At 37.0% G+C, this 22,852-nt stretch overlaps 1 protein-coding gene across 3 annotated transcripts; it reads right to left on the bottom strand.

The window, feature by feature from the left end:
* Window positions 1-865: 865 nt before the first annotated feature.
* On the bottom strand, window positions 866-20,403 carry dnajc5ga (DnaJ (Hsp40) homolog, subfamily C, member 5 gamma a). Of its 3 annotated transcripts, XM_056405822.1 has the most exons (8): window positions 20,048-20,400; window positions 11,491-11,600; window positions 11,183-11,310; window positions 9,429-9,642; window positions 8,431-8,587; window positions 6,497-6,681; window positions 5,655-5,694; window positions 866-5,126 (listed from the first exon to the last, which is right to left on the bottom strand). In XM_056405822.1, the coding sequence occupies exons 3-6, from the start codon at window positions 11,299-11,301 to the stop codon at window positions 6,500-6,502; spliced, it is 672 nt and encodes a 223-aa protein (XP_056261797.1). In that variant the 5' UTR covers window positions 11,302-11,310; window positions 11,491-11,600; window positions 20,048-20,400; the 3' UTR covers window positions 866-5,126; window positions 5,655-5,694; window positions 6,497-6,499. The 3 variants fall into 3 exon arrangements, with proteins under 3 accessions (XP_056261797.1, XP_056261796.1, XP_056261798.1); XM_056405821.1 differs by lacking the exon at window positions 11,491-11,600 and having other exon boundaries at window positions 20,048-20,398; XM_056405823.1 differs by lacking the exons at window positions 6,497-6,681; window positions 11,491-11,600 and having other exon boundaries at window positions 20,048-20,403.
* Window positions 20,404-22,852: the final 2,449 nt, after the last annotated feature.

Below are 22,852 nucleotides of genomic sequence, written 5' to 3'. Positions count from 1 at the left end.
GCTGCAGAGTAAGCTAAACATACAAACACAGAGCTATTCATGCCTCTGTACTCCCAGCAGCCTGTTGTGACTTCAGGTTATCACTGTGCATCACAGCCAGAAGACATAAAAAAGCAACTGCTTTAGCTTAAAGGATTTTTTTCTTACAGTCAACAAATTCCATTAAAAAGACCAAAACCAAACATGTTCCTTCATTACAATAAACAGAAGCACTGTTGTTTATTTCAACTCAATCTCACACAAATTGTCATGCTTCCATAAATACACACTAGAGCAACACGTGTACTAATCCACCATTGAAAATAGTCCCCAACAAATCCACAATTTTCTTCTGTTTAAGTTAAAAACAGCAGCACCTTGTTTAATAAGTTGTAAAAAAAAATTTAAAAAAAGTAAACTGCATAAAAATATGCACTGAACAAAAATATAAATGCAACAATTTTGTTTTTACTCCCATTTTTCATGAGTTGAAATAAAAGATCTATGGTTTTTTAAGCGCAGGACACACCTGTGCAGTAATCATGTTGATATGTCATACACCTGTCAGGTGGACGGATTATCTTGGCACAGGAGCAATGCTCATTGACACGGATCTTTATTTAATTTATTCTATTCTATTATTTATTATTTATCTTCTTTTAGTATTTGGTTCCTGTCATTTGGCAGTCTGTTTTTCTTTCTTTGTTTTGTCCACTTTGCTGCTGTGATGCAGGAAACGTCTCCACTGTGGGACTCAAAGGAATATCTTATCTTATCATATCGTTATAACCAGAGGAAAATTCGTCACATGAACAAACACACTTGGCCAATAAAGCTGATGTTCATTTTACAAGCCAGAACAAATACAGACACAATAACAGACAGGTGGTTATAAAATCCCCGTTTTTTTTTTATTTGGTTGAATTTCATAATAACTCATTTACAGATCGTTCACAGGGAACTACAACAGTGAGTGACACGCCCAAAAGAAAAAAAAAGAAAAGAAAATCATCTACAATAATAAAATCATGTTGTTCTACTCTTACGTTCAATTCAATTTAAGTTTCTTGACACTCTTGAAAAGATTGTACCACTGGACAGTCATCCATCTTTCCCTGGAAGAACGTTAGCTCCACGATAGCTGTTTTTAGCATAAGCATTAGCATGGTGTTTGTATTTGACACAGTGTATACTAAGAGGTAAGCATGGAGCCTGATTTAAAGTAGCCACACATGAACGTAGAGTCTGCGCTCATCATTTAAAACCTAGGTTGATCAACAAGTTGACCTCCATCACTTTTAGTAATATTAGATTTCAGTTATGGTATTTTTATAAGATATACAGTAAATTAAAAAAAAGTTAACAATAAAAATGCATGTACACTGTTAAAATAGACAATAATTCATAAAACATGTCCATCAACAAAAAGGAATTTTGTCAGTTATTTTGCCGTTTTATTTTAATTTATTTACAACAATTAAAAAAATAATAAATAACACATCTCCTGTCAGTGCTCCATGACCTTGTTGCTTTTATACTGAAGTGATTTGATGTGAGAGGATCTGAAGTTAGACAAAAATCAAAAGACCTGAAATGTTATGAGACGCTCTTGAAATTATATTTTGGCTATTGATGGCAAAAAAGATGAATTAATGACCTTCAAGTTTGCAGACAAGCAGATATGTGATCCATCAAACACAGAGCCAGGACAAAGTGGAGTTTGTAATTTAAAAAAAAATGACATTACATTAGTTTACTGCAGTTCATCAGGAAATACTGAAGCAGCGTTAACTGAAGTGTAACAGTGCATTTAATGGACTTAATTTATCATGGGAGAAAAACAAAGAATGAACCTTTAAATTTCACCCTTTCATTAAAGAGGAAAAATATTTCATAATATATATATATATAACAAAAATTTACCAACTGGGAACAAACTCCTCCCTGGACAATAACTCAGGTTTGATAGAATTAATAGAGACATAATAATGCAAATGTTCCTGGGACAAATTGTTTTATCAAATATCTTAAAAACTATACATGTTTTTTCTTTTCAAATGAGCCCAATTAAAGGAACAGTTACACATTTTGGCAAATATACTTGTTTTCTATATTTGCTTTCTTGCTTGTACTCTCATGTCTATACATGAAGCTAAAGGAAGCGTGTTATATCTTGTTTGTTTGTTCCATATTAAAACCAAAGTATAAAAATGTGCGTTTCTTTGCTGAATCTCTTTGCTCTGGTAAACTGTGACTTTGTTTACATTTTGTAGACAGTAACAATAGATAAAGAAAACCATGTTGTGAGGGAATCACACCAGCTGCTGTCAACATGTTGACGCTCTGACCCATGAGTAGTTTTATAACCACATTATTACATGAATACTTAGGACTCATGGGTTGGGCCACACCCATCTTCAAACTCGGCCTTCATTTTGATCTCGACTACACACCTGTAAAGTTTTATGACGTTGCGCTGATGAAATTTGTCCACGGACAGACAGACATATAAACACCTACCAAAGTACTCAAAACCTCCTCTGTAGTAGATCACGCTACATAAGGTTTCTCCAGGATCACATGATCTCACACACACACACACACACACACACACACACACACACACACACACACACACACACACACAGCTGGTAATAATCATTAGCTGCAGCCCTAAAGTTGAGCATTTGACCAATTACCCATGACTGATGAGTGAACGCTCCTCTCTAATAATCAGACCCAAATCCAAAAGAGAAAATGTCAAATAAAACCAACTTAAACCTTGAGTGAACACACCCAGTGTAGAGAAAATGGGATTTAAATAAAAAAGAGAAAATGTTAGTTTGAGACCAGATTTATAAAACTCTAATGAAGATCTGTTGTGGCTGTGATCACTGTGCAGTTCAAGGAGCTGAAGCACCAACACTGATCCAGATTCACTAAAGGTTTTGCACAGGGAGGAGCAACAACAACTGACCACAATCAGCAAATGAGGGAACCATGCTTATCACCAACAAATGTAATCTGATTATCCTTTCCACATTATATTTAATATTTATGGGTGACATCACGCTAAACAAGACAGCAACAGCTACAAAACAGGTGCACAGGTGACATCAAAATGTTGTTCGTTCACTGCTGCGATTATTGTTCAAGGCACAGCACTGTCACATTGAGGAGAGGGTTTTCTATCCTGGAAATTCAACACATTTGAGTGAAAAGATGCAGGACTTAATGCGAGTGCCTAAAATCTGCAATAAAGATGGTCGATTGCTCTGTGCTCTGTTCAAGAGCCACAAATAAATTGGAAAAGAAAAAAAAAAAAAAAAACATCCTGCGAATTAAACGAAAAACCCAAAAACCTCAATGCAATCAAATTATAGCTTGCCCTTGTAATGCAGTCTTAGTGAATCTGGACCTGAGGTTATTTATTATCAAGTAACTTAAAAGTTGATGGTTTGTGTTGTTTTTTTCTGGAAGCAAAAACAGGAACAAAAGAAGATTTACACTTCACTGAACTGAGACTGAAAAAAAAATGGCAACAGACTCACGTCACGAGGTGCATAGACCTAAATGCATATTATACAAACAACTTTGACAAACTGAACTGTAGCTTATGGAGGAAATGGCGTTCCACCTGTCTCACCATGGGCTGGCTGGCTACATGGAGCTGCAAGCTTTGGTCTACCAAACAACAAAAGAATGAGCGCAGTCATGTAGGTCTGACAAAACATTAATTAAAAGTCTTTTCTAGTTATAGCTTCAGCGCTTCATTTATTTTCCATTTTATGGCATCTGTTGTCGTCCATTTAAAGATATAGATTATGCCGGAAGGGGGCGGGGTTATATTTTCTTTTTTTTGCCGAGGATGGCACACAATGACATACGGGCTGGTACAAGTGTGTGTTTGTATACAGGATGTGTGTAACCAGAGTTTGCATGTCTGTAGTTCTGGGATATGTATTCCAGTGCTGTACAGTTGGAGGCATGCATCCGGACAAAAAAGAAAAAAAAAAAAAAAAAAAAAAGAAATGCATGCACATTGGGGACGTAATCCTCGACTCTAGTCCTGATCTAAATCTTCTGCCCCCAGGTTTTGGCTCAGACATTTAAACAAGACAATCTGTGAACATCAGTCACTGCAGGCTCCTCTGCTCTGTCGCATCTCTCAGATTGTGCATTTGTTTGAAATGAAATGTAGTATTGACCCTCCATCCTTTGAAGAATTCTTTTGTTACCACCACACTTGGCATCAAGAGTTTTGGTGCATGAATGAATGTGAGCGGGCAGTGATGCAAAATTGAACTGAAGGCGACTGTTCCTTGAAAGAAGACGGGAGGAAGAAGAGGAGAAAAAATATTGGTATTCCACATCGTCATCGACGGTCTGAACGCGTGGTTTCTGTTTCGCTGCTGGCTTCTGATGATTTCTACACATCACAGGCGTCATCCAATTCCATAATGGAGTTACTTTACCATCAACCTTGGTGCCTTTTTTTGGAGGGAAACTCCAAAACAAGTTAAAGGGGGAGAAATGTAATAAAAGAAAAAAGAAAAAAGAAAAACTCCTGCTGGTCACAAACAGAGTCCACATCAGAAGGACACAGGGAGGGATGGGACTGAGAGAGATAAAGAGAACTCCAGTCCTTGCCTGGATTGGTAACTTTCCATCATGTTTTTTTGTTTTTTTTGCCCTCATGTTCCCCCGTTTTTGCCATCTTCCTGCCCAGTGTCACATCCTTACTGGTTGGAATGGGACGACCAGAACAGATTAGTAACTTGTTGCCAAGCCCTGGATAACTGGGCCACTACCAAGGTCACATCCAGCCCAGGTTGGACTATGGCAAGCTGGAAGGAGAGAGGCTGGTTGCCTTGTATTTACTAGATGACATTAATTTTTCGATGAGGGTCTGAGCGTTGCCAGAGCCCAGCTCATAGTTTAATTTACATGAATACTCCTCCATACTGTGAGGTCCATGGAGGGGGAAAAGAGCCTCTAAGTGCCCACCTTACAGGTGATGTCCAGTGGGTAGATGAAGAAGGTTGAGGGGGGAGGATTTCGGCGTGGGCCTGGGCTGGCTGGTCTCTGGGTCTCTGGATCTCTGGCAGCAGTCAAATGTGGCTGGGTCGTAATGAGGACTTGAAAGGCTAAAGGGGGAGAAGAAGAGATCAAACATTCAACAGTGATCACATGATGCTGAAATTGACTCTGAATTGTGACTGTGTCCAGCCACTGCTACTTCTGATTGTTTTTTTTATTGTCACACAAACATGTGTCGATCCCACACAGACTTACAAGATGATGGAATTACTGTTGCAGTGGTTTAACATTTAAGCTGAACAAATAGCAACATGGCAAACACAGAACTTTGCCCTCTGCCCCAAACTCTACAGATAAACTTCGCCAGTATTTTGTCCCTTCTAAAACACAAGTTTTCTATAAACCATCCAACTCCTCAGAAACGAAGATTATTCCACTATAAAGTAAAATGTCTGTGTCTGGTATTTTCTGTGTTCCCTAATCACACAGTTTCAACTCCCTCAAATATGTGTAGAAATTCAAATTTTCTTATGTATGTACAATATGATCAAGGATATTTAATGAAAGCATTTAAATTAAAAGGTGTTTGACTCTTATATATGGCCAGAATTAAAAAATAACAGTGTTTTACCTACCTGCTTCTGCTTGTTGAGGCTCATCTACACCATCACTTTCCTGTGGGAGGAGAGGACATATATATGTATAACAATACTAAAGAAACGGAGTATGTGTAGCACGTTTACATCTAATATCTCCAAATGGACATCTGCAGGTTTCAGACAGCCAGATTAAAGTTTTCAAGGATTTCAGGCCTGGATTTGATTTAAAGAATATTTTTACCAAAATTAAAACAGTGAAAAACCTGACTGCTCTTGATAAACACAGCTAAAATATTTAAACACAAAACTTGCAAAATTAGAAAATAAAAAACAGCAAATTCATTTAATAAGAATAAGGATATGAAGTCAAATGAATGTGCCGAGCTATGCAAACTTAATTTTCATTTCAATAAAATTCTGCCTGAATGAAAACTATACGTTTCATCTCACTAGCTTCTTCTGGATTCCCCTGTTGGTCAGACTGTGGAAGCATCAAACACAAGGACTAAGTCCGAAATGATGCCCTATAATAATAATAATAATAATAATAAAACAACAACAATACAACACACAAGAAGCTACAGGAATTAATTCAGCCATGCTCGTTTCCTGACAGTGCAGGGGCTTAAATGTGACGGTGACAACAAGCAGTGGACAGTGTTAGGAGACATGCAGGTACAAGACAACGTGAGCAACATGATGAACGCAGTTCAGCAATGAATAAGCATGACTTGGTTATTGGGCAGCGTGGCTGCTTTGTTATGGATGAGTGAAGAAGCAGAACATGAGTGACGTGCTGCTGGGTGGGCAGCTGACAGGCAGCATCAAGGAGGACGGACGACAATGCGACACACAAAACTGGACGATGTGGCTCTTACGAGTCATTTCGACTCTGGTAAGGTCTCTCCAGGGTTTTCTTCCCCTGCTGGGTTGGCTGAGGTCGGTGCCTGGGGCTCAGGTGGAGGCATTGGCATGGGCATGGGCAGGGGGATGGGCTGAGTCTGGCCTTCTGGGTTTTCTGGGCCAAGATTAGATGTGGGCTGGCCTATGATTACTGTGTTACCTGTTGGGTTGGAGCATGAAAACAAGAATCCTGCAGAATGAGAACCTCATGGGCTTTAGTTTTTCATTTAACACCTTTTTTCCCCTCCAGATGCATTTTCAACTTTAATAGACATGAAACTACTGAGATATTAAGAGATTTAAGGTGAAGCTATGTGACTTTTGAAGAGGAAATAATCTTTTTCTCACACATGAAAAGTTGAATTCAAAAGCAGTAAAATGCACCTTTACTAGCTTATGGTGGCTAATGTTAGCTAATATTAGCAAAGCTGTAGAATAGTCACTGCTGTGACTGTGTTCTGTAAAAGTTACATCATTTCACTTCACAAGGAAGCAGGAGGTAAAACTGCATCATAACTGAGTTTCATGGCCTCCAGTGTTGTTGACACTGATGTTCCTCAGGCCTCCTCCACTGGTCTAAGACATACACCACGTTACACGCAACAGAAACATCCTCATCATCCTGCTTCCTCTTTTTCCCCATATTTCCTGCCTGTCTCCGCTATCAGCTAAAGAATAAAAGGCAAAATGCCAAAAGAGAAAAATGATTAAACTATGACAAGTGAGAAAATAAGAAAAGTTTGGACACATTCATCTTCAGGTAAATACATAAAAGACTATGATTCACTTAAGTACAGGGGGAATGATGAATTCCAACGTCTCAAAATTTAAGATAAAACTGTAGAATTATAGAAGATTTTCTTGTATTACAGCATCATCTAACCTCAGATAAACGGTTATCACTAATGTCACTGTAGAAAAAAAACAAACAGATATTTTATTACCCACAGTGAGTCATCAGCTACAGGAGACGACATCTCAAAGGATGAGACTGGTGAAGCTGCTCTGCTCAAGTATTATTAACATTTGTTACAACCACACAAGAAAGGAAATTATAAAAACAAGTCTGTGCTATGAGTCTATTATGCTTCCTGTCTTTCACAAGGGCTTAGAGATTTTAACAGACTGATACTGCACTCAGTTTCAGTCCTGAGAATCTTTTTTTTTTTTTTTTTTTTTAATGCGAAAACTTGTACTTGTCTTGCTATAAACACAAACATCTCCATTAAACAAACACCAGACGGGAAGAAGAAAACCAACAACATCGGTGGCCAATTTTAAAAGTGTCTTAAACCCGTTTTTCCTGGTGGCCCTGTGCACAGCAACACATAGCTAGTCTGCTGGTCCCCCAGCCGGCTTTCCTAACTGGGAGCGTGCTGATTAGAATCTACTGCAGGTAATGTACCGACTATATATGACTACCTCTCATAACTATCCCTTTAATTTGCACTGTCCCTATCAAAGAAATAAATAAACTAAACTTGTTTTTAGAAAAATATGCTATAGATGGCCTCAACACAGGATACTTACAATACAAGTGAAGTAACAGTTGTTTGTTATAGCCACAGTGTTATTACACCTTTTCTTTAACAGCAACCACAAACAATGTCATGGCACAAAGTAGCTAATTATTAATAATTAATGACAGAATTACACAAAATAGTGTTTATATTTAATTAAGAAATGTATTATTTTAGTCAGGTATAAGTCTACCTGACTACAACTGTATCATTTTGATGGACCAAGAAGAAGGTGCATTAAATCCATTATTCAGATAAGAGGTGATTAATGTGTTGCCTTGTGGAACATTTTCTACGTGTACAGTAACTGATGAACAATCAACCACGAAGAAAATGATTAATTACAACATTAAAGCTCTGTTGACCTGCGTGAATCAAACACCTCTCACCTCCGTCCTGCTCTGCTTTGATTTGAGCCTCCAGGTCTTCGGGGTCGACATAGTGGTAGCTTTCATCGTCGTCCGGTGGTTTACACTTCCCACAGCAGAAACAGCAGCAGCAGCAACAGCAGCAGCAGGTGAACAGTGTGCAGCACAGTACCAGACCCTGCAATTTATAACAGTTTTGAGCCATGTGACAGCAGACACATATCTAATAGAACTGTCTTTATCTCTAAATCACTGACACTGGGAAAATTACAATTATAAACACTGAGGATTTGATTTAGTCTTGTAAAAAAGATTAATCAAGTCAAGTCAGATTTTATTTATATAGCTCAATATAACTAATTTTCTCAAGGGGCTTAAAAGATTAGAAGTACAGTACAATCAATTTTGCACAGTAAATTGCCCTGTCACTTTTAGGGCTGATGCATGTGTGAGATCTTTATGTGACGCAGAATGTGAGTGAAGATAAACCTAATGGAGTCCCATTCTGACATCGAAAAATTATCCATGGAATTTTTTCACTTTATAATTTAGTAAAACTGATTTTAGAGAAAAAGAAAAAGCTCCTTTATGTGCAGGAGTTCGCAAATGACACTAATAAAACATATAAAACTATAAAAGATCACTTAACAATGGTTTCTTAACAAAAACTAATATTTTAAGCTTCACAAAGGCGGAACATGTTGTATTTGGATTGCATTTGATCATACAATTTTACGCTTTTATTGTGTTAGCTCCAGTTGAATAAATCCAAATCAAAGTTGAGCAAATAGAAAAATATAATAAGTATCTTGATAATTTTGGTAATAGTAAAACAACTGTTTTTACTTTAGAAACATTTGCAATTCATGAAAACCCCTCAGCCTGAAGTGACTGTAATAAAATATGAGCAAACTGAAGCTCTCAAAATGGTCAAATGCAATTAGCATAAAGCTATGTGCAGCTTAATCTGTGAGAGCTTTTAAAAACCGACAGATTACAGACAAAACTAAAACACTCACCTTAAACCACCATTTGGACATGAGGAAGTAGTATTTGACACTTTCCTCTCCAAACTGTTCGGACACATACAGGCCCATGGAGCCATACTCATCATAAATCTTCCTCTTGGTCTCATCATTTAAAATAGAGTTGGCGTTGTTGATCTCCTTAAACTTTTCCGCTGCCTCCGGGTTGTCTGGGTTCTTGTCCGGGTGATACTTCAGGGCTAGTTTTCTGTCAGGAGAGACAACAAGAAGCAGACAGAAAATCAGATGATGCAAAGTGAAGCAGAGGAAAATCAGGAGACATGATCAGGTTTCAGGGCCAAATCTGGTCTTTTTATCTTTAGTTTGTTGATGAAAAGCAAGTAACTAACAGTTTACCAAAGTCGTTGTTAATGTCTATTCAAGACACGTTTATTTATTTAGCACAATTCAGACACAAGGTAATTCAAAGTCATTTACACAGGCATGGAAATACATTAAAGATAGAAGATTAAGATGACATGAATACAGCATTACAAGACAATAAAAACACATTTGAATAAATACAAATATTTAAATAAGTCATAACACCATAAAGAAGTGCTGCAGAGATAACAGACATTTAAAACAAGCAAATGCAAACATGGCACAAAATTAAAAAGGTGTTATGTGTGTAATTTATTGGTAAACTGAAGCATATAGAGATGTTTCTAGCCCTGATATAAATGAGCTGATGAGTTTCAGCAGATCTTTGGTTTTCAGGAAGATAAAACAGGAGAACATGTGGGTGAAAAAAAAAACAAAACAAAAAAACAGTGAGATACTGCAAAGTTCCTCCACCAGATCAAATCCATAACATCAAGTTTATTAAAGCTCTAATAACAGACTCCATCTTCTTTATAATGTGTTAAGGATGAGTTTCTAATTTTAAACCTGGACCATAAAACGATAAGTTGATTGAAGACAAATAATCAGCATTATAATTTGTCATTTTTGAGACAAAAAAAGTGAAAGATTACCAACTTTCAGCTTCTCAGTTGTGAAGATTTGTTACTTTTCTTTGCCTCATGTAACAGCAGTCTCCATCAGAAGGATCTTAAGAAATTCTGATGGCCAATTTTACAATTTTGTGATACTTTGCAGACCAAAAAAAAAGTGACTCGCTGATCGAGGAAATAATCACCAGATTAACTGAAAATGAAAATAATCATTGTTTGCAGCCCTAGTTTCATGATGTAATAACTTAACTCATTTATACGCCAAATATTTTCTGGTGTCAGTTTCTAAAATATAAATGTTTGGCTGCTTTTGTCTGTTACATATCATTAAAACTTTAATGTCATTAAGTTTTGAACTGTTAGTTGATCAAATCGAGTAAAGTGAAGATGTCAGTTTTGATTCTGGAAACTCTTGAAGGGCATTTTTATCCAACTTTACAGCCTACTCAACTAATTTCTCAACTGAAAGAAAAGGATAATTAGATAAAGAAAATAATCATCAGTTGCTTATTAGCATATGCTTTCATGTCTGCTTGCACAGGGAGAAATTTGCTCTTTAGTAACACTCCTGGTGGAGGAATGTCTCTAATCAGAACTTGAGCAATGTGGCCACTTATGAGGGAATATTTGCCAACACAAACAGGAACAGGATTATTCAGGCCAAGGATTTAGGAAATACCCAAAGTAATAATTAGAGTGCGATTACCCAGACTACTCTGGAGAGACTAATCCTGTCAACTGAGGCAGCTGAAAAAGTTGAGGAATAATTTACATTACAGCATCAACACTCACCTGTATGCTTTCTTGATGTCCTCGGCTGACGCTCCTTTCTCCAGCCCTAGCACCTTGTACACACTCTCCCCAGCGGTGGACATCTTCCTTTGGGGGCGGGTGGAGTTCGGGTCAGCCATGGCTCACCTCTGTTCATGAGGAGAAATTAAAAAAAATGTCCTAATCAAATATCATTAAAAGATTATGATGCATGCTATTAAATGTTGCTGAGGCTTTAGAGATCATATGTTGCAGCAAGTTGCAAGAGCCTAAGATTAAAACATCAAACTCTAAGCAGTTTGTTGTAACCTCCCACCACTGTTGTTTACCGAAGGAGCAGCCTGCAGTAGTTTATGTAGATTTCAAGAGTCAAAGTACAGAGGACAGGGTTTCAGACACAGACAGTGCTGTGATGGCAAATGAGGGATATTAACTCGTGCTTCAGGCCAGAATGTTGCACATGAAAGGGAAAAACAAAAAGACAGAAATCAGCACTCACAGGAAGTTTCTACAAGTAGTGTCTGAAGTCATAAAAGTAGGATGTAGCAAAAAAATAAAATAAATACAGCATTACAAAAGAGCAACACAACAATGTGAATATTTTTCAGTTACTGAACTCTTCCCCTTTCTCCCTCTCACTCTCTTTAAGATGCACATCAAGAGTCAAGAAGAAGAAAACAACTGGCAGCTTAATCAATGAAAATGACTTTACTTGCAGCCCTATAACAGACCATTACATAAAGCAACACAGTTCATTATATTTCAATTTCCCTTTAAATATTCAACTAAAAAAATGTACGTATGGTTCCTGATTGCTGCCAACACCTCAGACTTTAAAAAATAATTTTTTTGTGATTCTTAATAAAGTGAAATGAAACATGAGTCTAGTCTAATTGTTCTTCTAGTAAGTACAAAGGAACATCTCTATTGTCTCTATCCCTGCTCCTCTTAACAAAGACCAGGATTACCATGGTAATTCCCATATAAACCAATTGTCCTGCAGTGGTAGAGGGGGGGTTAATCAGCCTGTAGAAATGACTGAACAGCATCATGAGCAAGACTTTAATAAATCGCACAAAGCTTTATTGTTCATGGTGTTGTATACAGATTATTAGGGCTGCAACTAATGATTACGCTGCAGATTTTATTCTCAATTTGTTTGGGTTTGCTTTAAATCGTTTGGTCTATAAAATGTTTTTTTGAATGACATTTTTGCTTTTATTTGACAGTCAGTGAAGAGAAACAGGAGATGACACTCAGCAAAGGGCCCTGAGTCAGATTCAAACCCAGGCTGCTCAGACTTGATATATGGTACGTGCTCTACCAGGTTAGCTGCAGGTGTGCACCAAAACTGTTAAATAGGCCAACACAATATCCTGGAAACTTAAGGTGATGTCCTCAAACGTCTCGCTTTCTCTGACCAACAGAAAACCAAAGGCCTTACCACACAAGACATCTGAAGACATTGTAAACAGGCATTTTTCAGGGCTTTCTGGGCTTTCTTGGTCTTTTCCGGCCATCTGATTAATGTAGTTTTTAAAATAGTCAGCAGATAAATTGATAGTAAAAATAATCATTAGTTGAAGCCTAAAACTCTGATATTATCACTGTTGATATATTATCATTCATATCTGGCTGCCTGTAAAATCTTAAGTCCAATAGTCTCTCTCTCTGGTCTCCACCACCTCCTGAGGGATATATCTGGCTCTTTAGCTGCTCATAGCTGATCACAGTCACAAACTGTGTCTGTCTGCTCTTTACAATAACAAATTTGTGGGCCGGAGAGCTAAACAATGAGCTGAAACTCGTGATAATTCTCTGTAGGTTCATCACTATGATGTAGTCATTTCATACACTGTTGTTATAAAACAGTGATTTAATTAGAAAAGTTGTTCTCATTTGTTTATGACCATCTGTTTGATGATCTGCAGATGTCAGCTGTCAGGTTTCTGGTGCATATCCATCTTTAAAAGCAAGTGCTAGATGCAACTATTTCTGTCACCACCTTTATTAGTGCTGATGCTAATGCTTTGGTGTTTTTAACAACACAATTCCCAGAAACAATTAGTTTCGAGAAAATAGTCCTCGCTCCTGACAGTCCCAGGTCTGCAAGCCAGAAGGGAGTGAAGTGTATCACTTCCTTTAGTGGCTTTTTTGTTTTTTTACGTGATGAAATATGTTTAGCAAAACGTGACCAAGAAATAAAGTCTGGAATTGGACCCTGTTAGCTTTAGGATAACAAATAAAAAGCGCAATTATATCCATCATTGCTACTGTTTCAGAATTAGAGGCAATGCATTACAGTATTGTCAATAACCTGGAAAGAGATGCTCACATTTACACTATACAAAAGGGACTTCGATTAAACCATGGCTACTGTACAAACACACACATAGTGACTCTTATCCAGCCACACACATAATGCTGTCCGGGTCGTTGACTAAAGGAGATTAGATTTTGCTGATCTCACAGATTACCCGTCCAAGTCCATGTCAGAGGGAGCCAACGTCCTGGTCAGAGTCTGGCTAGACAGCGCTGCAAACACAGTACACACACACAGACAGACACACACATATACCACAAGCTAAACAAGTATCCACAGATCACACCACTGTGTGTAAAACAGTAGGTGCAGTTCAAGCCGGAAGGAGAGCAAAGACAGAGGGAACTACACTGTACAGGCTGTCAGTTTAGTGAAACAGCAGCGACCTGTTAAGCATTTCCACTGCTACATTTGTAATTCTCATCCTGGAGAGCTGGAAAAAGCACTGAAAATCCAATAAATAAATACAATTCAAGTCCAACTCCTGATATGTTGATTCACACAGGACTAATACTGTCAGATGTGTTTTCTGGCATATGGAAGGCAATTTTCGCTGGATTTTTTTTTTCTACTTTACACATGAGGCAGATTTGCAAAGGATTAAATGGGCGACTTTTGCAGTCATTACAAATAACACAGTGACCCCAGCTAATACTGGAGCAGGGTGAATAGGGGTTTTGTTATTCCAGCTAAGCACAAGTCATCCCCTCTCTTTGTCAAACTTGGATATTCAAGTTATTAAGAGAGAAGAAAAATAATATTTTGGAGATTTTTCCTGTTGTTTGAGATTACGTTCATTAAATGAGACAACAGTTGGATTGGAAGAGGATGATGTGTTTAGGGCTGAAGCTACAGTTAATTTAACTGATGAATCTGTCGATTATTTTCTCAAATAAATCAATTAAGGCAATTATATGGAAGGAATGACACCTGGCGGTGGTGTAATCTAAATGAAGAAAAGATCATAACAATGATTTCCATGGTGGAGAAGATATACATTGAGAGCTACTCTTGCAGATCATCAGGTACATGTATGTATCACAGGTTCAACAGTGCTGCCACTAGTTTAATGTTCAACACAAATTTGGTCCATCTTGTTTGTCATATTTCGCTGTAACACCTCCATCTTTCAGTGAGTTATGGGCCATTTAGTGACACCAAAGTGTTTCAGAGTCAGCTAAACAACCACTCTAAAAGCATCTGCTGTGTTCCTGCAGAGGCAGACACAAACAGAGCTTCACTTTGTTCAAATCCAAAACTTTTTAATCTGCTAAAATTAGATCCCCATCCTGAGGGTGTCTTTCAGAAGACACAGGAAGTGACTGCTGGACAGATACTGGAGCTGATAACCATTTTCCTACTGACTTTTGTGCTTTACGGTAATTTTTTTGCTTTTAACAGGAAAATCCTCTGAATCAAATTCTGTCTCTGGTGCAGCACAAGAGAAAGCAGCTTTACTTCTATTGTCTGTCATCCGATTAGTTAAGAGCATCTTGCTGAGAGAATAAAAATTAAGCTTCACACTGCTTACCTGCATTTGTAAAATAACAGATGGCATTGTAAACCGTCACCATATTGTTTTTTTTTTTCTTTTACTAAAGTCACAGCAGTTGTCTCTTTAAAGGTCTCTTTAGAGTTTTTCCAAAGCCAGAACCCTTTGAAAACACCCAGTTTGTTTCTCTTCTAGTTTGGGAAAATGGCAGCAAACCAACAAAATTGAGTGAATACAGAGCGCATTCATAGCTACAGCCACAACTATTAATCAATTATTCAACTATTTTGATAATCAAATAACAATTTTAGTTTTATTTAATTTTTAAACAAAATTGTCTAATATTTGCTGTTTCTTCAGATATGATATTAATTCACACATCACAGTCAAGTAAATATCTTTGGATTTTGGACTGTTTCTCAGACAACACAAGACATTTGAAGAGGTAACTGTGGTCTGTGGGAAAGTTTAATGGGCATTTTACACTATTTACCTTTATATTATAGTCAGAAAAATTAATTGAAAAAATAATTGATAATGATGCTAATCATCATTACTGATCACTGAGCAGCAGATATGAAAGCATCTGTGTGCTCTGGAGTGTATGTGACACTAAATTATTGCATTTAGTCCACAAAACAAAATAAATTCCGGTCAGGCTCTTGACTGGAATAAACCCTGAGTAGAGGAAATCAAAAAGGCCAGTATTTTTCTCAGTGATGGAAACGCCACAGGCCCAGATGGCATTCCTGCCCGAGCCAAGTAAACGCTTCATGCATACTCCAGGCATGCTGCACAGGAGGAAGCAGTTCCACAGACTACAAAAAACAGGCCTTAGAGGTTTACAGTAATACTAAAGCAAATGTCTGAGACCACTGAGCTGCTGTCAGTAGAGGTCTGCAGAGATCAAAGTGCCGCCCAGCAGCACACACTGAAGCAATCGATCAAGTATCACCGAGCCAGGTCTATTAGGTTAATTAGCCAACTGCAGTCGTTGTGGTGTCAACTTTAAATCTGCTCCGTATACATGCAAATGGTGCACGTTTATCACAGAAGCAATGGTATGAAAATGAACCATAGTGTAACAACAGCCTCTGTACAGTCCCTAAAACTGGAGACAGAAAAAGAGAGAGACACAGAAGAGTCTGTTGATTTAATCTCCAAACATTTGACTGAGAGTCTTTTGTACTCTGGGCTTTATCAAGAGCAGATATTTTTCTAACTCTATCTGTCAAGATGTTTTAGCTGAAAAACTGTCAGCTGAGAGACAAAAGCAGAAACAAGGGAGGCAAAGTATTTTAGCACAGACTGAAAGAATAAAGACAGCACTGGCCTTGATATATCTCATATCACATTCTTAATAAAATTAACTGATTTGTAATTAATCTTCACTGCTATATAAATGTTTTTGGTTTTATATAATGAAATATAAAAATGTCACACTAAAAGTCACATGGCAGCTTGCTTGATCACACATGACCCAAATGTGACAATAGGAAAAGTCTAAAAAATCCCACTGATATGTCAAACACAGAAAAACTACTTAACCCAAAGAAACAGGAGTCACAACACTGATGGAAAATCACTAACACACCCACCTAAAATGACTGATTAGAAAAGCAATTTCATCAAAATTACTATAGATGGTTATAAAAAAGCATTAACAATATAATGACTGCAAAATAATATAAAACCTTATTCCAAACCAGTTTCAGCCAGCATAAAAATAAATTAGTGAGCATAGACACAAAAAGATTTGATATATTACTGAAGTCCATATTTAGAAGTACTTCAATGATCATGTTTAAAAAGCTATTATTAGTAAAAAAAAAATAAAAGTACATCTAAATCCTGTGTTGCATCAGCTCGACAGCTTTTGTTTCATTGCTTATGAAAAAAACCACAAATGAAGAAAATCATTTGAGGACTGTGGGCAACAACTCCCATTAAAATTCGCATCCAGTGAGGAGAGAAACTCTTAAGTTAGTCTGCACCACTCTTTATTGTTAAAAAATGATGGCTTTCTGAGCTGTGTGAAATGTTAACTTTGTAATTGCAACAGTCAAGCCCAAACAGCCAAAAAGTTCCATACAAAATAACTGCAGTTTAACACGCTGTACCCACACTGAAGATTATAATCACAAACCAAACTGTCCAGGAATTATGAGTATACATTCGGGAACCTTCGACATTAGATTGTGAGAGAGTTGAGTGGATGTCAATGCAGACACCAGACAAAAAAAGCAGGAAATCTCATTGTAAATGGTAAATATAAATGACTAGTATTAGACATATTTTCAAGGGGTAAACCCCTGTTTTATGTGTCTTACAAAGATGGGAATAGTTAAACGAGTTGAAACCAACACAAGTCAAATTTACAAGTCTGAAACAAGTCGACCACCATTGTGAAAACAGAAGTATAATGTATGTTTTTTCATGCATCTTGGTTAAGACTGCAACTAACCACTATTTTCATTGTCAATTAATCTGTTGATTATCCATGTGATTAATGGATGAGTCTATAAAATATATCAAACCAGTGAAAATTCCATCACAGTTTCCCAGAGTTCAAAGATAATCTGTTAATGGAGACCTGCACCCAAAGATATTCAGTTTACTATAGTAAAAAACGAAGTCAAATAAGCAAATAATTACATTTAAGAAGCTGAAACTTCAGATCTTTGTTTGGGATCTTTTACTTCACATATTACTGACAAGGCAGATTTACACAGTAAATACACTAGACCTGTGTGAATGGAGCTTTGTCATTTCTGCTGAGCATTATAAAATCATCTGCTCTCTCGATCAACACGTAAATTAGATATTAATGTTATAAAAAGAAGACAGTGGAATGTGAGCGTTGACTCAGTGTCTTCAAATTACTTGTTTTGTTTGACCAACAGTCCCAAACCCAAAGACATTCAGTTAACAATGATATAAAAATGGATAAAAGCAGAAAAATCATCAACTTTGAGAAGCAACACTTCAACACTTAATCAATTATCAAAATATTTGCAGATTAATTTGTGTCAATTGATTAATTTACTACTTGTTCCAGCTCAAGATTAATTTAGAACCATTAGTGGTGAAAATAACAGTTTGAACAGTTGTAAAAGTCATTTATAGCAAGTCACTTAATTACTGTTGATGGCACATGATAGACTCTATGTATTTAACTTACATCTGTCTGGAAAAAACAAGCACTGTGATGGTGTAATTGGGTAATTTTGGTAATTGTCATGGCCATTTCTCTGAATTTTTATAAACCAAACAATCAGTTGCTGAATACGTAAAGAAAATAATCAGTAGTTGCAGTCCTTTTTTAAAATAGCTAAAAATTCAAATTCAATGTATAATAATCGTATGACATAATACACTCAGTTGGTTATTTTCCCTACTCTCATTGATATAAATGGGGTGGACAAAATAATAGAAACACCTCTCTGTATAACGCAATACAACTCAACAGCACCACAGTTTGAAATAAACACCCCTGAAGCTGAACATTAAAACCATCATGAAGGAGAAATTATTGCAGGGCTGTTGTATTAGACTGCACAAGTTTTGTCTAGGTTTACCTAATAAACTGTCTAATAAGGCTCACAAAGGCCATTTGTTCTGCATTAACCACTTTAAATATTTTAATTACATTTTCCTCATTATACATAAATAGTTTTGGCTGTTTTGCTTCTCTCCGCATCTGTCTTTTGTCTATTTCTGGTTATTTTGTCTGTGCCTAATAGGCTCAGTCAATAATCAATCAATCTGTATTATCACTTTAACTTAAATAAAGGATGTGAATACTTCCTCCATCACTTACAAGAGAACCCTTTTATAATGTGAAATATCTGAATGACCACATTTGTTGGTGGGTAGCACATGCACGTGACTTTTTTCAGGGCACAAAACCTCGATTTTTATAATTAGGTCATTGGATCAGGCGTGAAAGAACACACACAACCTCCCACAGGAACCCGATTTAGACATGACAGACATTAGTCACTGTCTAAGTACTACTCTCCTGTTTTATATTTAAACCTTTGTCTCCATCTTTACTAAAAAAAAAAAGAAAAAAAAGCTTAACCTAACAGACAGGTGACTTGACAGATGTGATATCACACTGCACGTTGTTCCAAGAGAAAGAGGCTGATGTTTTGGGATAACTGTCCGGTCTGGTGAAGGAGGAATGCCGCGTGATTGTCGTCTGTTTGTCCTTGTGGAGCTCTAATCCTTTGCTAATCTCCCTGTACACGAGAACTAGTTACTTTCTATTTTACATCCCGTCATTCATAAAAAAAAAATGTTACTGGGAACATTTTAGGAATAATCTCACTGTTTCTCCAAGTTCTGTTTTAAGTTAATTTCTCTCTGGTTTTCTTAATCAAAGCAAGTCATTCTAGCCCAGGTGTTGACAGGTAGCTAGCTGTTACCCAACCTAGCTTTCAGATGATACATGTGACATCTCCCCACCAAAAGTACGTCATTTAAATCAAGACTTTATATATACATGTATAAAATGTCAGGTAGGAGTACTTGTGGCCCGTTATGTTAAGCTACCAGCTAGCCAGGAGTAGCTGCTGTAGCATGAAGACAAAGATTCGCCAAATGTCGTTTAAAATATTGGCAATTAAAAAAATTATGATAATCTCTACACAATTTTGACATAGCAAAATTCGTCTCAACCTTTTCAGGACATTAGTATGAGCAAAGTCATTAATTCGGCGTACACTTAACACATAGCTAATGCAGCATTTATTTAAACAGAAGAGAAAACCCTCACTAACAGTCGTTCACAAATGCTTGCTGCCACCGCCCTCCAAAATTACACCATTAACGGTAAGGAAAAACGTTTCACATAGTGTTTGGTCTTATGTCTGAACTGAAACTCATAGTAACGTTTTACACAATTTTAGACTCGCTTCACAGTTGTGAGTAGTGCTATTTTGTCTAAGAAGCAAGTCAACCTTAAACTGACACATTTCTGAATGGAGTTTGGCGTACGCGACCGTGACAGCTATCCACAGTTAGCAAACCTCATGCTAGCTAATTTAGAACTGACGAAATACCTTACCTTGTGCAAACTGAACACTGTATATCTCGCTGTGATGTTAGCTGGATCATAGAGGCATCTGGTTAATGTCTTAACTCCCAGTTAAAGGGTCCGAAACACGGTAATATTAGCCCGGTAGCAGAGAAGTGGCAGCCTGCTGCGGTCGCCGGGTCGCCTCTTCTTGTATGGCTCTCTCTGCCAGAGGTTATTGGCTGTTTCCTCCTTCCAGGAAACGAAGACGGGCGGGATGTTGCTTTCAAGGTTTCGTCCAAAATCCACCTTTCAAGTAAAATAGCTAATTCTCAAATCAGATGTTTATTTAATACACAAATTAGCCATCTAATTAACTGATATACTGCAGCTGAGGATCATAGAGGATCTATGATCATAGAGGATCATAAAGGAAGAAAAAAAAACATCCGGAAAAATGCAGTTCACCAACAGCTGTAGATATCAGCACTTTTATGAGGAATCAGCCTGTGTATTTGCAAATATCCATAGGGTCCACGAATTAAAACAGAATAACGCATTATTTTCATACGATGTTAGACAATAACATGTAAATACAGTGTATTAAGGGCCGTGATGTGAATTCAATCTGGTCCTTAAACGTCTCAGTAGCTGGAAAATCAGACAGGAGCTCAGATTTATGACATATTTATATATTAAAATCATTATCTCATCACACTTTTCCCCCAGTATTTATGATTTTGCTGAGTCATTCACGCATCCCTGCGAATTAGTTGTAATTTTAGAATTTTCACATAGTTCTTGAATGCAGCATTTATAGTAACACCACCACTGTTTTTTTTATCATTACATGCTTTGATGATTGTATTTGTTCCTTACCATTTAAAACACGTTGTTAATACGGTATTGCTCAGTATGACAAGATTTGTATTACAGGGCATGACAGTTATACAAGGCCAGTGGACAGTTTTGGAAGAAGTATTCGGATACTTGAGTAAAAGTACCAAAGCAGCAGCATAAAAATGCTCAGTTTCAAGTAAAGGTCCTGTATTCAAAAACCTACTTCAACACAAAAGTATTGGCAGGTGAATGTACTTGCAGAAAAATAACCCTGTAAATGATTTATTATTATTATTATCATTATTATTATTATCACTGAATTATATTCAATTTCTGATTTACATACTGTTTGGTAGCTTATCTTATGACAATCCATCATACATGAATCTCATTATCCTTCACTGTTTATGGACACTAAATCAATTTCTGCACTTTTAGTTCAAGTTCAACACTGGTCATTGGTACAGCATGTACAGTAAATTTTTAACCTTGATAAATTGAATTAAATACTGTTGTACAGTTTCTATATTTATATCTATTCTTATTCTAATGCTCTAATATCTGGAATGACAAAAACCCTTTTTTTTTATCTTGAGCCCAGTATTTTTCCAATATGATGGATTTCCATAATGACAGTGGGCTAATGAGCCATTGAATTAAAACAGAAACATTTAATTTGCTGTAGACAACACCTCTGATCTAGGTGGAAGTGAAGTGTTAAAAAAAAAAGCAAAAGTACAAAAAAAAACCTTTTTGTGACTTTCTTAATACTGCATAAGAAAAGTAATGTTATAACACTCAAATGATTCATTACATCTAAACAAGCTGGACTTCCAATCTTGTGTTTAGGGTGTCACATGATGTAAAAGGGGATTCCCACTTAAATCAAAGAAAACATTTAAGTCCATGTATTTGTTTTGCCAGGAGCTGTTCTGGTTTATGAATTTTTGACAGCTTTAGGTGGCATACTGTTTCACATGATGGATACTAGATAGATAGATACTTTATTTATTCACTAGGGGAAATTCATGTGTCCATTAGCTCATTGTTGATAATAATAATAATAATAATAATAAAGTTGATAATAAATAAATAATTAGATTAGTCTACATCCTTTGGCTGAGGTGTTGTATAGCCTGATTGCAGTGGGAACAAAGGATCTCGTGAACCTCTCTGTTCTGCAGCTCAGTGAGATGACACGTTTGCTGCAGCTGTAGCTGCTTCTCTGTCCTGCCAGAATGTTGTGGAGATGATTGTTGGTATTGTCCAAGATGGCCTCCATCTTACATTGCATGCTTCTCTCCACAACAGTCCTGAGTGAGTCCAGGGTCCTGCCAAGCACAGACCCAGCCTTTTTTTTGTACCAGAGTGTCCAGTGTCTGTGTTCCTGTCTGACATGCTGCTGCATGCAGAAAAGTACACTGGCCACCACTGACTGATAAAACATGTGCAGCATTTCACTGCAGACATCAAAGGACCTGACATTAAACCACAGCAAATGGGAAAATTTTTATTTTATTCTTCATTTATCGACATAATACATTCATTCACCAAAACGTTGCTGACATCAATTCCCATTTTGGAAAAAAAAAAAAAAAAAAAAGGTTTGCTCCTCAACTGTTACAGTATAACAACACTGACAGTTACAACAATTATCCTCAAACCATTAAAAATAGCTTCGAGAACATTTGTTCGTATCCAAATTCAGTAAATGTTACACATTAAAGAAAAATGTACAAAAAAGGAATAAATTATAGAGGGTTATTAAGATTTTGAACGTGTGGGTTTTAACCGGTGCATCTTTTCTAGACTTTACGGCTTTGGTTCAGCGACACAGGAAACTCACAGACCAATCGCATGCGTTGTACATCATATCATGTGATGCCATTCAGCCAATCATTGCGCCCCGAGTTAGTGCGCGATAAACATACACACACACACAGACAGACACACAGGGAAGAGACAGTAGTCAGAGGAAAAAGTGAAAGGAAAGCAGAGGAGTGGGATTATATAATG

This window comes from Seriola aureovittata, chromosome 19 (assembly GCF_021018895.1).
Source record: "Seriola aureovittata isolate HTS-2021-v1 ecotype China chromosome 19, ASM2101889v1, whole genome shotgun sequence".
Taxonomy (NCBI): Eukaryota; Metazoa; Chordata; class Actinopteri; order Carangiformes; family Carangidae; genus Seriola; species Seriola aureovittata.
This window is presented reverse-complemented; position numbering and strand designations above follow the sequence as displayed.

What these genes read in the sequence shown, in the direction of transcription:
- dnajc5ga (XM_056405822.1), bottom strand. Translation starts at nt 11,301, where the DNA reads ATGGCTGACCCGAACTCCACCCGCCCCCAAAGGAAGATGTCCACCGCT. An exon ending in GACATCAAGAAAGCATACAG is followed by an intron (nt 9,643 to 11,182) that starts GTGAGTGTTGAT and finishes CTCTCCTGACAG; the next exon opens with AAAACTAGCCCTGAAGTATC. An exon ending in TGTCCAAATGGTGGTTTAAG is followed by an intron (nt 8,588 to 9,428) that starts GTGAGTGTTTTA and finishes TATAAATTGCAG; the next exon opens with GGTCTGGTACTGTGCTGCAC.